Here is a 16,710-nt window from a genome sequence, read left to right as displayed (position 1 = left end):
AGTATCTACTTTTATTAGTTAATTTCAGATATATTATCTATCCTAGAGCAATTCATCCTCTATCCTAGAAGGATACATCCTCTATCTAAGATCTGATAGTGCGTTACCTCTAAGAGGAGTGCATGTCCCTCTGGAGATTCAAAACAAAAGCAAACAAAATTTTAAAAAAACCTCTAATTAGAATCTCTAAATTGCCAAAATGTTAATAACAACTTGGATTTTCTTGCCCTTAAATTTGTAATATTTGGTTAAAGATCTATTAGTTACACGTGGGCCATTCCTTACAGCAAGTGACATTTGAGCTGTAAAAATGGCCTGTATATTGATTTTTATATATGTATAATAATTAACATTTTAAGAAAATGATTTATTTGGCTAGCTGTATACCTTCCTGCATTGCTTTTACTAAATATAATCTTACATACCACCCTGATAATGATTTCTACTATAAATGTATTTATAACTTTATGTTAAAAAGCATATAGGGATGCAGTCATTAGAAAACATGTCTGTTGTAATTGTATTGCCTGATAATTTGATGAGTATATTCTGAACACCCTCATTTCTTACATGTTTAAACAGTATAGCTTGATTTTTATACACAGATTAATCAATAAATGTGAATACATAAACATTGTAAACTAGTATGTACAACTCCAGCTTCTTTTATACAGTAGTTATGTTGACCTTCACTTTTTCTTTTGCATATTTGATTTCCTTTCATTATATTTTCTAAGGATGTTATTTCTAGAGATATTTCACGCTTTTTTTTTTGTAATCCTGTTTCATAGGTGGATTGTTGTAAGACTACAAGCCCATGAAATTAATTTTTTTCTTGTTATCTTTGTCTCAACATACATGTTCCAGTCTGCTTGTTTACCAGCCAGATTAGGGGGTAAACAGATTTACAGCAGATGTGCCATATGTGTCTATGGCTTTTTTTTCTTCTGGTGCTATGTCAATTTTTAGTCCAAAGGTGACCAAATATGTAGTTATAGATTTGTGAAAGTACAGTTTCTCCCCGCTATCCAAGTTAGAGCATTCCTGTGAAACCTTTTGTAGGCTGAAATGGCATAAAGCGAAGAAGCAGTTACCTTAGGACACATCTTGCTAACAGATGGACAAAATAAATCAAGATAAAGCACAAATGCTCACAGATACAGTTCAAAGCTATGATGGCTTGATGCTGAGGCACTGATGTAGTTCTGGGGGAAGGATCTTGGCCATACCAGTCTGGATGTTCAGGCTGCATGCTGCCTTTATAACGAAATTGCTACAAAACAAACCCTGAACGCTATTTTTGCTTTTTGCCTTTTTTCATAGAAGGGAAATCCTCTTTGGATTTCTTTTGGTTAGCAAAAACAGATACTAATGTATGGTGTAAAGTGAACTTTTGAAAAGTGGGGGATACCTGTATTGGATAATTTGGGGCACAGAATTTAAAAGTTTCCAAGTGAGCCATTATGATTCTTTGAAAAACAGGTTTAAAATTGTATTCTGCACTATAAAGTTATAATTTTTACCAAAAGCAAAATAATTCAAACAGAGAAATGTTTACTCATTTAAATGTCTCACTTGTGTGTATTAGGTGTCTACATATATTTCTTTGAGAGATCACAAATCAAGTTTCCTTGAGGGATTCCTAGGTGTAAAATTTAGATATATCAAGTGTAGGAGTAATGAAGATATCAAATCATTGGAAAGTTAATTTCTTTTCTCTTATGAACTAGAGGGAAAGAGGAGATACTGAGCAAAAATAGGATTACTTACCCTGTGAAAGCACTCTTTTGGCTTCTGAGGGGGATTTACAGATATGATGAGATAGCTGTGTTTGTTTTTCCTTCTTTATTTCTTAAGTCTATGATTTACTGACTTAAGATTTTTAAGTGCTTGTATTGAAATGCGTCTAGGATATCTGTGACTCTCTAGGATATCTGCTCTTTTTTACAATCATCTATTTCTCATGTATGCACCAGTGTCTTTTTAAACCTCACTTTTCCAGATTTTAAAAAATATTTGCACTTTATTTTCTTGCTTATTTATTTTTATTTATTGTGGTTTATGCCACAGGCAGGGAATGGCATGTTACTGAACGTGACTTGGGAAGGAGGATGAACAGCCTTTTTCCATCAATCGTCTTAGGCTTTGGCAAGTAGATTGATGTCAGCCAGTCTTGATTTAAATTGGTAAATAAGGCAAATTTCATTGCCTTGAGATTTTATCTGAATTTTTAGGCAGTAATGATTATTTTCAGTTCTTTTAGTCTGATGTTCTATTTTTAAAGTTTTTATATGAGAAAAAAATTTTCTATAGTCAACTAGCAAATATTTATGTTTAGATATGAGGTATGAATAAATTGAAACTAACTAATTCAAATGTTGCCTCATTTATTTAATTATATTTATCCTGGGATGCTCTTTAAATATGTAGTTCATTAATTCAGGGAATTTACATACATTCTAAAGCCCTATTATGAAATCCAGGTTAGGAGAAAGATTGAAAGATGTTCAACTTCCCCTCAGCTCAGTTTCTTTTTGGGGAGAGATAGCATTGTCTCATATTGATGGGGCAGGCTGACCTAAGCAGAATATTAATCTTACCTTTATCTTTTTTTTTTTTTACATGTGATGGGCTATCCACTGTAGTCCCTGCTTCACTCCCTGAAGGATATGAGGTGGCTTATTAAAAATAAGTAAAATACGAAAAGATTCAAATCTTACATTGAAGGAATTGAGGCAATGGGAAATTATGAGTAGGAAAATAAAGTCAAGCAAAACTAAACAGTATGTTGTTTAGGGATGAAAGAATATATGACAAAACTGTAAAGGAAGGCAAGAGAATGGTTAACACTTAAAAATTAGGATCATGATTACTTTAAGGACTAAAAGAAGTTGGAAAGGATATAAGAGAGACTTCTAAGGTATTGATAATCTTCTGTTTCTACACCTGAGTGGTGAGTGCATGTTTTTATTTTTTAAATTATGTTGACTGTACATCTGTATTTTATACATTCCTCTGTTTGTATAACATACTTTATAATAAAAAAATAAGGTGACAAAGAATGAAAGTCAGCCAACCAGCCAATAGTAAAAACCTGAATTATTTTGTCAAAACCACAATGAGTCATTCTACTCTAGAGATTGTCAGATTAACATACATACCCTGGAAACAATATGGGTTTGAATTGTGCTGGTCTACTTATATGTGGAGTTTTTTCAGTAGTAAATGCTACAGTACTGCGAGATCCAAGGTTGGTTGAATCTGCAGATGCGGAGGGCTGACTATAAGTTATATGTGAATTTTCAACTGCTCTGAGGCTCAGCACCCAACCTCTGCATTGTTCAAGGGTCAACTGTAACTCAAGGCAAAATTGGAAAGTTATGTAGTATTCAGACCAAATAATTTTATTCTGCTCAGCCTATATCTGGAATGTTTTGTTTCCTTTTGGGCACCAGCATTTAATTAAATATTGGCAACTAAGGAAGACTTAAAAACTGTAATAAGATGTTGGGACAGTGAACAAATGAAGTATGTAGATCTGTTTAGTCTGTAAATGTTAATGCAGTATTTATGGGGGCATATGATTGCTGTCTTCAACAGCTTGAAGAGCTGTCACATAGAAGAGAGACTTCAATGTGAAGCTCCAGGGGTTGGAATTAAGTCTAATAGAGAAAATTTTCAAGGAGACAGATTATGATTGAATATAATGCAGAACATGTAAGCTTTTAAACTACTAAAAGCTCTGTACAAAAGGAAAAAATAACTTTACTTTTTTAACATTTATTTTAAAATTTTAATTTTTTTTTTTTTTTTTTTGCGGTATGCGGGCCTCTCACCGCTGTGGCCTCTCCCGTTGCGGAGCACAGACTCCGGACGCGCAGGCTCAGCGGCCATGGCTCACGGGCCCAGCCGCTCTGCGGCATGTGGGATCTTCCCGGACCGGGGCATGAACCCGTGTCCCCTGCATCGGCAGGCGGACTCTCAACCACTGCGCCACCAGGGAAGCCCTAAAATTTTAATTTTTTAATTGAAGTATAGTTGACTTACAATATTAGTTTCAGGTGTACAGCATAGTAATTTGATATTTTTATAGATTATACACCATGCTAAACTGTTATAAAATGCTACTATATTCCCTGTACTATACATTACACTTTTTTAAACTTATTTGTTTTATACCTAGTAGTTTGCTCCACTTAAACCTGTTTACATTGTTAGTAAATGTATGGAGGCAAAGCAAGATTCTTTACTAGACTATTTTAACTCAGAATTATCTACTTTAACACCACGTGGAGTGTATTAGCCTTGCTATTTTGATGCCCTCTGAAAAATTTGCCCTTTTTCACACTTTGATTTAAGAAAGTTTATTTTTAGAATCCTTATTCTTATCATATGTTTTTGTTATTATTGTTTTGTTTTTATTCAGTTTTTGTTATTATTCAGTCCTGTAGGCTTAATTATTTTCATTTTCAGTTTATTAGCTGGCTGATGGTTAATCCTTGTTAATATATATGTTCATGCAACAAATATGTATTGAACACTGCTTTATATGAAGTCCTGAGGATCACTGTAGTGAATCAGACACAGTTGCTGCCTTCATAGAGTTTACATTGTATTGAAGGAGACAGTTATTCAGTTACAGTTCTGATAAACACTCTAAAGAAGTATGGGGTGTTATGAGAAAATATAAGTGCATGACCTGACCTAATCTGAGATGAGAGGGTCAGGAAATAGTACATTGCATTTTAGAAAGAATTACAGCAAAAGGAAGTTCAGTACTTTAAATTTAGTATAGCGTACAGGCCACATTGAATAAAAGAGCGTGGCATTCAGAGCCAGATGTCTTGGATTCACATCCCAGCTTCATTACCTACTTGGAAAAGTTACTTTAACCTGTCAGTACTTCAGTTTCCTCATCTGAATGTTAACAGTATTTATCTCATAGGGTAATTATATAAAATGAGTTAAAATTGTAAAGGGCCTACAGCAGTACCTTTTATATTGAAATATGCTATATAAGTATCGAAGAATAATACTTATTCAGAAAACAAATCCAAGAAACAGATTTTTCCAATTATTTATAATAATGAATTTTATTAGTAATAATAATAGTTAAAATTCTTTGAGCACTTACTGTATGTTAGGTACTGTGCTAAATGCCTTTACATGATACTACATTATTCTGTCAATTCTTTGAGGTACTATAGATATTATTTTAATGTCTTCACTTTCTTTTTTCTAACAAATGAAGAAACCAAGCCTTCAGTAGATTGAATAATTTGCCCAGGATCCCCCAGTTGGCTAAGAGGCTGTGCTCTTAACTGCTATTCTTTGTTAACTTCACATGATCCCAGTGAAAAACTGACCTTGTCTAATGTTAAACATTTGATAACAGGCTGTGAATTCGTGGAATATTATTGGCAAGTTATTCTTCTAAAACTTAAAATATAGTGTAATGGGCTTTTGTTTCATACTTTATCTCCTTTTCAAAGACAGTTTTATCTCCACTAGTCCAACAAGCCCATATACCGGACCACTCCATGTAGTGCGGACCTAGGACATCTGTCTGAATCCTGGAAGGATCATTCTGAGCTACAAAGATCTTGTGAACATATCTTGTTTACATTGTAGCTTTGAGATTTTTAAGTTTACTCTAGGATAAGCATTGCCAGCTGATGGTATATGTGTCAAGGTGGCAGAAGATATGTGTTTTTTTCCTCCATCAGATGCTAGACAGAATTTCAAATAGGCAAAGTTTGTCTACGTCTATTTCATGGTCTCTTGTTGCTTGGTATTCTCATTTTGCTTTTTGATTATACTCCAAACGTCTCATTTTGTAATTCAGCAACATAATTTATCACTCCAGTTATGTCTGATTATTCTTTTTCATCATTATTTCCTTGCTCAGGAACCTACAGTGGCTTGCCATTGTAATGTAATAAAGTCCTCTGAACTCCACATTCTCCTGTTCAGGATGCTCTGTTGTTTGGCCCCATCTTACCTAACCATAGATAATACCTCTTGCTTTGATTATCTGAACTTGCCATACTCATTGGTGTTTCCAAGCTTTTCCTAGTGCTGCTTACTCTGCTTGGAATATTTTTCTACTTTTATCTATTTTAACTGTTATACAAAGCTTTTCTTGGACATTGTAACTGAGAATGATTTGTTCCTTATAATATTACTCAACAGTTGAGTAATTTTTATATTACTGTTTATTTACTATTATAAAGTTTTGATGCATTAGGATTATAAAGCCGGGGGCTTTGTACATATATTTTTTAAAATAGTTGTTATTATGTCCTTCATTTATTATAGGTCAGTACTATCTCCTCCTTTAATACTCAGCATGTGGTGCTTTTCAAATAATTGAAAGTGATCTACATTCTGTAAGATTAAAAGATAAAATTCTGAGGAAAGATAAAGTTTGGCTGTGCTTTGAGCAGAAAGAAGAAAGGGTTAAAAAAGAAATATCTGTGGGCCTCCCTGGTGGCGCAGTGGTTGAGAGTCCGCCTGCCGATGCAGGGGATACGGGTTCGTGCCCCGGTCCGGGAGGATCCCACGTGCCGCGGAGCGGCTGGGCCCGTGAGCCATGGGCGCTGAGCTTGTGCGTCCGGCAACGGGAGAGGCCACAACAGTGAGAGGCCCACATATCGCAAAAAAAAAAAAAAAAAAAGAAATATCTGAGATATAGAGTTGGTAGGTGCAGACACACAATCAGATTATGAATGGTGCTTAACAGGATGATATATTTATATTTCACTGAAGTAGAAATGAACAGTAAATAATTTTTAGAAGGCTGATAAAGTGTTTTAAAATAGTGAAACCTTTGAAATATAGACTGAGTCGTGGCTTATTTTATATTGAATATATAGATATGTTTTGTGTGTGTGTATATGTATATATATGAATGAAATTTGGATATTGGAAGAACAGGAGAGTATGGTTGTAGTAGTTGCTTTTAAATTATCCGAGAAAAAATTCATGTTTTTATCTCTGTCAACAAAATGTAGTGTAGAATATAATGGATTGTATTACGTATAGTATTATTATTATTTTAATGAACATTATGATAGCTTCCTAAGTTCATTATGTAATCTACAGTTCTATTTAGTGCCATTTGTTAGGACTTCACAAGTGGAAAATAATCGGCAATAGCTTATTGTGTATTATTTCTAAACTTAGTTTATATTAGCATTGCATTTCTTCATTCTTCTACACAGGTATAGACCTAGGCGATGGAGTTGTTTCAGTTTAGTTTCCTAAAGGCAGGAAAAGCCCTGAAAATTCAGGATGCTAATATAGCAGTCTTATTTGGAATATACTGGAATCCTGTGCATTTAGTCATTTTCTATTTTCAGAAGGAGAAATAGCAGTATGACACATCTGAGAGTCTGAAAAACAGCTTTTCATCTTCATACCATTTACTATAAAATGTATATGGAAATCTTCAAACTGAACCAGTAAAATCTTCAAAGATACAGAATATACTTGTAACATTTAGTTTTAAGTGACTTTTAAAACTTTTCATCACATCTTTACAGAACAAGTCATAGTTCTACAGTGTCATGTCTTCATGAGTATAATGAAAATTAGAATCCTAATTAGTGGAAATTATATGTAGTTTATCATTCTTTTGGCTCTTATTCCTACATAGCAGAAGAGTAAAATAACATATCCAATGATTTCAGTTTTCAGAAAACAAGATCCTGTCTCTGACCTTTGAAGTTTTATGTATCCTATTCTTATTCTTGACTTTCAATATACCTTTTCTTTTCCTGGCCTCTTTCTGTATCTTGATTACTGAATAATCTCATTCAAAATAATTTATCGGAATATATAAGTCTTTTTTAAAGGAACAACACTAATAAATGGCAAATTAAACTGGACTAAAGCACCAGTAGTAACCTCGTGTTTGATATTAAATTGAGGTTCTGCTGATAGGTTTTCACCATCTCTTCTGTATATTTATTAACAGAAATGTAATTGTCCTGTATCAGTAATTGAAATCCCAGCATTTTTTTTCCTGTTGAACTTGATTTCATTCAACTTAAAGATTAACAGAAAACTAATTCTTAAAGCTCCAGGTCCAGGTGGTAGTCTGTGAAGGCATTTTGGAAGGAAAACTTGTTCCATATTTAATAGTAATTCCATTTAGCATCTCTACTGAAAATCACCATTATAGTTTCTTAAAGTTACTTTGAATCATTTTTCTTTTATATCTTATTGAGAGTAACTTTATTAAGTGGTTTAAATTTTAAAATTATAAATGATCAACTTCTTTTGTGTATGTTCTAATTCCTCTTTTTTATAACTTATTACATTACATACAAACAGAAAAGTACACAATTCATAACTGAAAGCTTTGTGAATTGCCACAGAGGGACCACATCAGTGTAACCACTAGGTGAAGACATAAAATATCAATACCCTAGAAGCCTCCTTTGTACCCCCACTCAGATATTACTCTCTCTGTTCCCAAGGAAACCAGTCTTCTGACTACTTCTGTTTTTGAAATTTGTACAAAATTTTGTAAACTTTTGTCTGGCTTATTTTGACATTATGTTTATGAGATTGGCCCATGTTGTTGCATGTAGCAGTACTGTTCATTCACTCTCATCAGTGTAAGGATTCAATCGAAATCGTAGAATTTATATGCTATTTCTGTTGTTAGAAATTTGAGTGCTTTCAGTTTGGGCTGTTTGAAATAATGATGCTGTGAAGATTCTTGTACATGGTGTTCTTGCATGTATTTCTGTTGAATACATAGGAGTGAAAGTGGTAGGTCATAGTTTTAAAACTTGAGTAGATAATGCCAAACAGTTTTGCAAAGTGATTATACCAATTTACACTTTATTAGCAGCACATGGGTTTCAGTTGTTCCATACATATCCCTGTCAATACCTTGGGTATTATCAGTCTTTTAATATTGAATATTCTGGTTAGTATATATTGCTGTCTCATTGAGATAATAACTTCTATATCACTATTTAGTAATATTAGTGAGCATGTTTTAATAGGGTTATAGGGCATTAAGAGATCCTCTTGATGAAGTGTCTCTTGATTTAAGTCTCTTGTCCCTTTATTGTACTGGGTCATCTGTTTTTTTTCTTTATTACTTAAGATACAAGCCCTTTGTTGGAGATATACTTTAACAGATACCATCTTCCACTTGTGGCTTACCTTTTACTCTCTTTATGATACTCTTTGAAAAAAACAGAAGTTCTTAATTTTAGTGTGGTTCAGTTTATCAGTCTTTAAAGTTAGTGCTGTTTGTACCCTGCTTAAGAAATCTTTGCTTCCCTTGAAGTGATAAAATAGTCTCCTGTATTATCTTCTGGAAACTTTTTTTTTATCTTTCAAATTTAGTGAAGTTGTGAAGTATATATTGTATGTATGTGTGTGTACACACATACACATACCTGTATACACATACATATATATGTCTTACTATACATTCTGTATTCTCTTCCATTGATCGATTTTATTACAGCGTGTTAATTATGAAAATCTTAATATTTGGTAGAGAATATCTTCCCAACTTTTTTTCTCCATAATTATCTTGACTCATCACAGCCCTTATATTTCCACATGGATTTTAGAATCAGATTGTAAATTTTTACCAAAAAAATCCTACTGGGAATTTGATTGGAATTGAACTGAACCTGTGGCTCAATTTGTGAAGAAATGACATTTTCATAGTATTGGGCCTTCTGATCCATGAAAATTATAGATCTATCCATTTATTTAGACTTCCTTTAATTTCTCTAAACATTCAGTAGCTTGTAAATATTTGTTTAAATATCTCCTACATTTTTTATTAGATTTATTCCTAGGTATTTAGTGTTTTGCAATGCCATTGTAAAAGGTGCCTTTTCTATTTCTGATTGTTCCTGTTTATATAAATACAATTTATTTTTTATGTATTGAATAAAACATTTGAGTATAATGGTTTGTTTTGGCTCTACATTATTAAAAATTTTTCTATATACACAGTCATGTCAATTGCAAGTAATGAGAAATTTTGTCTTCCTTTCTATCCTTATACTTTTCTTTTTTCTCTTGCCTTATTGCACTGGCTAGAACCACTTGTCCAGTCTTGAATACAAATAATGATAGAAGGCATCCTTATATACTTTCAATATTTCTGCATTAAGGTATGATGTTTGCTGTGGTTTTTATTATAGAAGCCCTTTATCACAGTAAGAATAGTCCCTTCAAGTCCCTTCCTAGTTTGTTAAGAGGTTTTATCACAAATGGGTGATGAATTTTTTCTGTATCTATTTAGATAATTATATCATTTTGTCTATTATTCTTTTAATGTGGTGAATTGCATTGACTGATGTTTGAATGTGACTTCAGTCTTGCATTTCTGAAATAAACCCAGTTTGGTCAGGGTATATTATCCTTTTTATGTATTGATGAATTTGATTTTTGATACTTTCTTTAGGATTTTGTATCTATGTTCATTCATAAGATTGGCCCATACTTTTCCTCATAAAAACATTAGGAAGTTTTTTCTCTTTTACCATTCTGTGGGAGAGTTTGTTTAAGATTGGTGTTGTATATTTTTTGGATGTGTGGAATATCATTTAAGAAGGCATCTTAGTTTAGAGTTTTCAGCCTTTCTTTTATTACATGGTATGCATTTCCAGGCTACAAATTGACCTCTTAAGTATGGTTATAGCTGCATCACATACATTTTGATCTACTTTATTTTTATCATCTTTTTGAAAATATTTTTATTTCTTTTCATGAGTATAAATTTCTAAACATATGAAGATTTTTGTAGTTATATTGTTTTTATTTTACTATGATTGGAAAGTATATTATGTATCATTTTAGTCCTTTATCTTTTGTTTTTTAATGACCAATTAAAGTAAATATTTCATGCCTGCTTAAAAAGAATGTGTTTCCAGTTGTTAATTGCTGTGTATTAGTTTGCTAGGGTTGCTGTGACAAAGTACTACAATCTGGATGGCTTCAGCAACAGAAATTTATTCTCCCACAGTTCTGGAGGCTAGAAATCAGAAATCAAGGTGTTGTTGGGGCCATGTTCCCTCTGAAGCTGGTAGGGGAGAATTTCCTTGCCACTTTTAGCTTCCAGTGTTTGCCAGTTCATTGGCTTATGGATGCATTACTCCAATCTCTGACTGTGTTGGATATGGTTATCTTCTCCCTGTGTGTCCCTGTGTCTTTACGTGGCATTCTCCTCTCTGTGTTTCTCTATTCCTATAAGGATATCAATCATAGTAGATTAAGGGTCCACCCTACTCCAGTATGACCTCATCTTAACTAATTACATTTGCAGTTACCCTATTTCCAAATAAGGTCACATTCTGAGGTACTAGGGGTTAGGACTTCAATATACCTTTTTTGGGCACACAGTTCAACTCATAATAAATTAGGCCAAGTTTACTAATTATATGTAAATTTCTTTATCTTTCATGTTTTTTTGGCCTGCTTATTCTATTACTAAGAGAGGGTCGTGAAAATCACCTACTATGACTACAAATTTATCTTTTCCTCTTTTTGGTTCTGTCAGTTTTTGCTTTTTATATTTTGAGGTTGTGTATTAGGTGCATAGAAATCTAGAATTGTTATACTTTTCAGGTGAAGTGTACCTTTTATTATTATACTGTGTCATTCTATCTCTATCGTGCATTCTTGCCTTAAAGAATACTTTTTCTGATATTAACATAGACTTATAAGCTTTCTTTTGATTAGGGTTGCATGTGTATTTTTTTCTATATTTTAACTTTTACTTTCCCTGTATCTTAGTCTTAAGATGAGCCCAATATATGGTTAGGTTTTATTGTTGTTGCTGAAGTTTGTTTTTGTTGAAAGTCTGTGTTTTGAGTTTGCTCAGCTTGAACTGAATATACTTATTGAAATGCTTAGAATTAAGTCTGTTGTCTTGCCATTTGCTTTCTATTCCTTGTTCTGTGTCCCTATTCTATTTCCCTTTTCTCCTTTCTTGCCTTCTTTTGATGGATTATTTATTTGCCCTTTTCTCTCTTCTTCTTTTAGCTGTATTAGTCATAGAGTCTTCATTATCCTTTTAGTTATTACCCTGTAGACTCCAACATGTATTCTTAACTCACTGAAATCTAATATTAATTAGTGCTTTTATTCCATTCCAGACAGTGCAAGGACCTTAGTACACTCTTAACTTTTAAAATTTTCTCTTCCAGTTTTGTGTAGTGTCTTGATATTTCTGTATGTCTTTAACTTATATGTTTTAACTCCCCACATACCTAATTATAATAGTTTTTAGTTAACATAGATTAGTATTCATTTACCATTTATATATCATTTCCTTTGCTCTTTATTTCCTCCTATGTGTCAGCTATGATTATTTCTTTATTCTGCTCAAAGAACATTCATTTGTGTTTTCTTTGGTATGAATGTACCTATGACAGGTTACCTTAGTTTTGTTTGCCTGAATATGTCTTTAATTCACTTGCCTTTTGAAAGGGTATTTTTGCTAGATCAGCAGTTACTTTTCTTTAATTCTTTGAGCTTATTAATTCCACTCACTGTCTTCCGGCTTCTGTTGTTTCTGTTGAGAAGTCAGCTGTAATTTGCTTATTACTCCTTTATTGTAAACCTCCCCACCTCCCAACTACTTTTAATATTTTCTCTTGTGATTTTCACAAGTGTTACTGTGATAGACTTACATGTAGCTTTCTTAGTTTTTATCTTAATTGGCACTTTTACCACTTCTAAAATCTGTGGATCAGTGTTTTTCAGTTGTTTTAGAAAGTTCTAAGTGATTCTGTTTTCATATATTGCTTTTGTCCCATTTTGTCTATCCTTTCTATATGGTACTCCAGTTATACATTTCTTAGACCATTTTACTGTATCCCATTTATCTACTATGTTCTTTCTGTTCTTTTCCATTCTTTTGTATGTTTAGTTTGCATATTTTCTTCAGACCTATCTTTTGGTTCATGAATTCTTTTTTTCTTCTGTGTCTAACATGATAAAGCCATTATTTGAATTTATTTCTCAGTTCTAAAATTTCATTTGACATTTTTTTATGATTTACACTTTCCCTCCAAAATTTTCATGTTTGTATTTTATTTCCTTGAGTATATTAGTCATAATTATTTTAATATCTAGTTCTGAAAACTTTATCTACATTTCCTGTAGATCTGTTACTGTTGACTTTTGTTTCTTGTGCTTTTAGGTCACATTGTTTTATCTCTTTATTTGATTGGTTCTTTTCGATTGAATTCCAGATATTGTATATGAAAAAATGTGGAGATAATTTGAAAGCGAACATGCTGTTAACTTTATTCAGAGAAGATTTATTTTTGCTTCAGAAAGGTAACCAAAGGACTGGCAATCCCAGATTGCCTTAATCCAGGCAGGAATTGGGAAGATTTGAATTTAGTCATCATTAAAGTTGGTCTACTTCTGGTTCAGTTTTATTCACGGTTCCAGACTTGCCTCATCAGTAGCTCCTCAGTTCCAGTTTTTGTCCTCTTATCCTCAGAAGTTTGTCTGTCTCTTGCCATCTTCCCTTGCCTTTCAGATTCTTTAGAGTTGGCCAATCTTCCTAGGCAAAACACACCTCCAGAAGATGTGCACACCTCTTTGGGTTTCTTGTCTAAGATCACAGTCCCACAATTCTTCAGTCTTGGCCATTCTCAGTGCTTTATCTAGGTAGTTTTGCTTTTAATAATTGTGTAGGTGTTATAGTTCTCACAGTGGGGGGTTGATTAAATTTCCTGTTTCATTATGTAAAACTCAGAAAATACTGTGACTGTTTTTCTGCTGAGTTATCTTCAAGATGGGTATTTAAAAATCTGTAGTTTTATGTGGATCATCAGACATTTTTCATTTGTTCATACTCTAATGCAGTTTCTTAGCGTAGCTTTGGATATACATTCCTATGAAGAGAGATCCACCAAAATGGATGGATGTCCAGAGTTGTACTATATATGGCTAAACTAGGCTTCTAAAGTTTAGCTGTTAATAACCCAGATATTTTTTATGGTTTGTATTATTTTGGCCATTTATTTCTTTTTAAGATGGAAAGAAAGGATATTGATATTTTTCAAATTCACTTAGATTCTTTGGCTATCTGCTTATCAAAAATTGGGCAATCTCAGTTGTTTTTAAAATCCTTTTCTTATTTTATTGGTAGAGTAGTACTTCTTGGAGAAACCAACTAATAAGGACTTAATTTGAATAGAAAGATATGTTTTTTCTGTTAATGTATTAACTCATAATTTTCATTCCAAAATCAAAATACTGTTCTCTTTGTTCATCTTTGCAGAACTTCAGAAATAACTATCACTTTTTTCTTTTCCTCTAAATTCATTTTCATATTTACTGATCAAATAGTTTTTACCTAAAGTTATCAAGGATTCCATGCACTTCCAAGATAAGGGGTAACATCAATCTAAAGACTCAATTCTTTTCTGTCTTCACTGCTTACAGACAGGGAACACAGTGTCTTCAGCCTGGACTTATGTAGAAGAGTTTGGAGAAAATAAACAGGTAAGAAAAAGTCTCTTAGGAATATTAAGTGATATATTTAGTTTCCAGAAAGCCAGTTATAAATTATTCTTCTTATGGTTTTAAGAAGAAATAGTTAAAATTGTTCAATGAAACCTTGTGAAAATTTTTAATTATTATAGTTTTGTTAATTATAGAGGCATTAAGCAAAGTTTTAAAGAGTTAAACTGACTTCTGTATTTCAGGTCTTCTGAAAACTTTTAACATGCTAGTGTGTACATTGTGAACCACCAGGATGGCAAACAGTATTAAGGTGGATGTAGTTGGAATGAGTGTATTATAAAGTAGATTACCGAGAATTTCTCAAACTTATTTGAAAATGGAACTCTAGTTTTTTCAAACTTACTAAACCAAAATTATTATTGATACAATTTAGAATAAAAGTTATGTTTATTAGGATTCACTTTAGTTTTTCCAACATGGTACTGAGAAGGATAAGTTTTAGTACGAAGCTAAAGGTAGTTTATAATAAGTTTGGGTAAAGATTATTACTATCCAAACTCCTTTTTACATGTAGAGGCAAAAAGAATGTTGTAGTTCCCTGGGTAGTAATCCATGTGTTCTTGAGTAGGTTACAATCCTAGTTTGCTATAACTTGGATCATAATTTTCCCTCTCATAGGCTGCTCTTTTATTCCTCTCTTTCCAAAATGGTATAGAAACTAGCATTAAAAGGAATTTGATGTAATTCAATCTCTTAATACAAAGGTAGCAAACTGGAAGCTCTTGATATGATTTGTTTGGTCTCTTCAGTTTTTTGAAAGGAAAGCAACTGGGTTTCATTTCAGTACAAATAGCTGGACAGCATTTGTTTTATATTTGGTCCTTTTTGAGTTCTTCTTTTGTTTGTTACATCTTGGACTCTGAAGGCATTTGAGTTTGTAATTGCTGTGTTTAATGTATTTTAAGAATTTTTCTGATTTGTTTTTAATGTTTTCCCATTATATAGTATGCCTATTAAAAGTTCTTCCCAAACTGATTTGCCAAGTTGTTGAGTGAAATAACTGTTTCTGTGGTCAAGTTTGGGAAGAACCATGTACTATATATACTCCCCTTGGAAATCATAATGCATGTTAGCATCCTGAATAATTGTAGTAGCAATTTGTTTAGCTGTTAAACCCATCTTTCCTAAAATTTTCCCAATGTTTTTTGGCCTAAGGGATTCTTGTTTTGACAAGGTACTTGAATTGTGTGGGATGTAGTTTGAGAAACATTTAAACTAACGTAGAGAAACACTTGGGATTTCTTTATAACTTTTTTGAGGTATAATTGAAATACAATAAAATGCACATATTTAAAGTGTACACTTTGGTCAGTTTTGCTTTATGTATAAGTCTGTGAAATGACACCATAATCAAGAAAATAAACATTTCTATCACCTCTACTATAATCCATTCCTCCTACTCTCTTTCCTAGGCAACCACTGAACTGATTGCTGTCACTATAGTGACATTAGTTTGCATTTTCTAGGATTTCAAACCGTGTTTTTGAAGTTTAAATTATAATCTTTAGAGATAATTTAGAATGAAATGGCTGTAATTTCTTAAAAATAAAAGTACTGATATCTGACAAAGTATATGTTTATGATTGTTATACAATATCGAAGTTTCAGAGTAAGAATTTAAAATCCAAATCACTCTTTCAAAATTATATGGGAAAGTACGTTGTAAATTAAAATAATTTAGTTGAAAACAGAAATAGATGATTTTTCCCCAAAAATTGAATCTGAAAGATACAATCATCTAGTAAAATCAGAGAACTAATTAACTAGAACCTTATAAGGAAACAGTTATAGACAATAATTTTCTTATCCAGACACCTGTTGCTAAGATTATCATACTCAAACCCTCCTATAAATCATCTTAAAACAGAAAAAGTGGCCTGAGTTACCCTGTGGGCCTAGTCTTAGAAAAAATGTTGGTCATTGCCCATCTACTTTTTGCCCTTTGCTGTCAGTCACCTGATAGGAAAAATTAACTAGACAATAAAAATACGTTTTAAAGGGCTTCCCTGGTGGCGCAGTGGTTGAGAGTCTGCCTGTCGATGGAGGGGACATGGGTTCATTCCCCGGTCCAGGAGGAGCCCACATGCCACGGAGCGGTTGGGCCCGTGAGCCATGGCCGCTGAGCCTACGTGTCCGGAGCCTGTGCTCCACAACGGGAGAGGCCACAGTGGTGAGAGG

At 32.9% G+C, this 16,710-nt stretch overlaps 1 protein-coding gene across 2 annotated transcripts in view; it reads left to right on the top strand.

Annotated features, from left to right (window-relative positions):
* The window catches only part of RBM46 (RNA binding motif protein 46), a 44,381-nt gene that overhangs the window by 21,188 nt on the left and 6,483 nt on the right, over positions 1 to 16,710 (top strand). Inside the window, exon 5 of one of the 2 annotated variants that reach the window (XM_007450275.1) lies at positions 14,452 to 14,511. The exons of the other annotated variant lie outside the window; for it this stretch is intronic. Within the exon in view, the coding sequence (XP_007450337.1) occupies positions 14,452 to 14,507 (56 nt within the window). The 3' untranslated portion in view covers positions 14,508 to 14,511. The remainder of the gene's footprint in view (positions 1 to 14,451; positions 14,512 to 16,710) is intronic. 2 annotated transcript variants of the gene reach the window in all.

Source organism: Lipotes vexillifer, unplaced genomic scaffold (assembly GCF_000442215.2).
Source record: "Lipotes vexillifer unplaced genomic scaffold, Lipotes_vexillifer_v1.1 scaffold266, whole genome shotgun sequence".
NCBI classification, from domain to species: Eukaryota; Metazoa; Chordata; class Mammalia; order Artiodactyla; family Lipotidae; genus Lipotes; species Lipotes vexillifer.
This window is presented reverse-complemented; position numbering and strand designations above follow the sequence as displayed.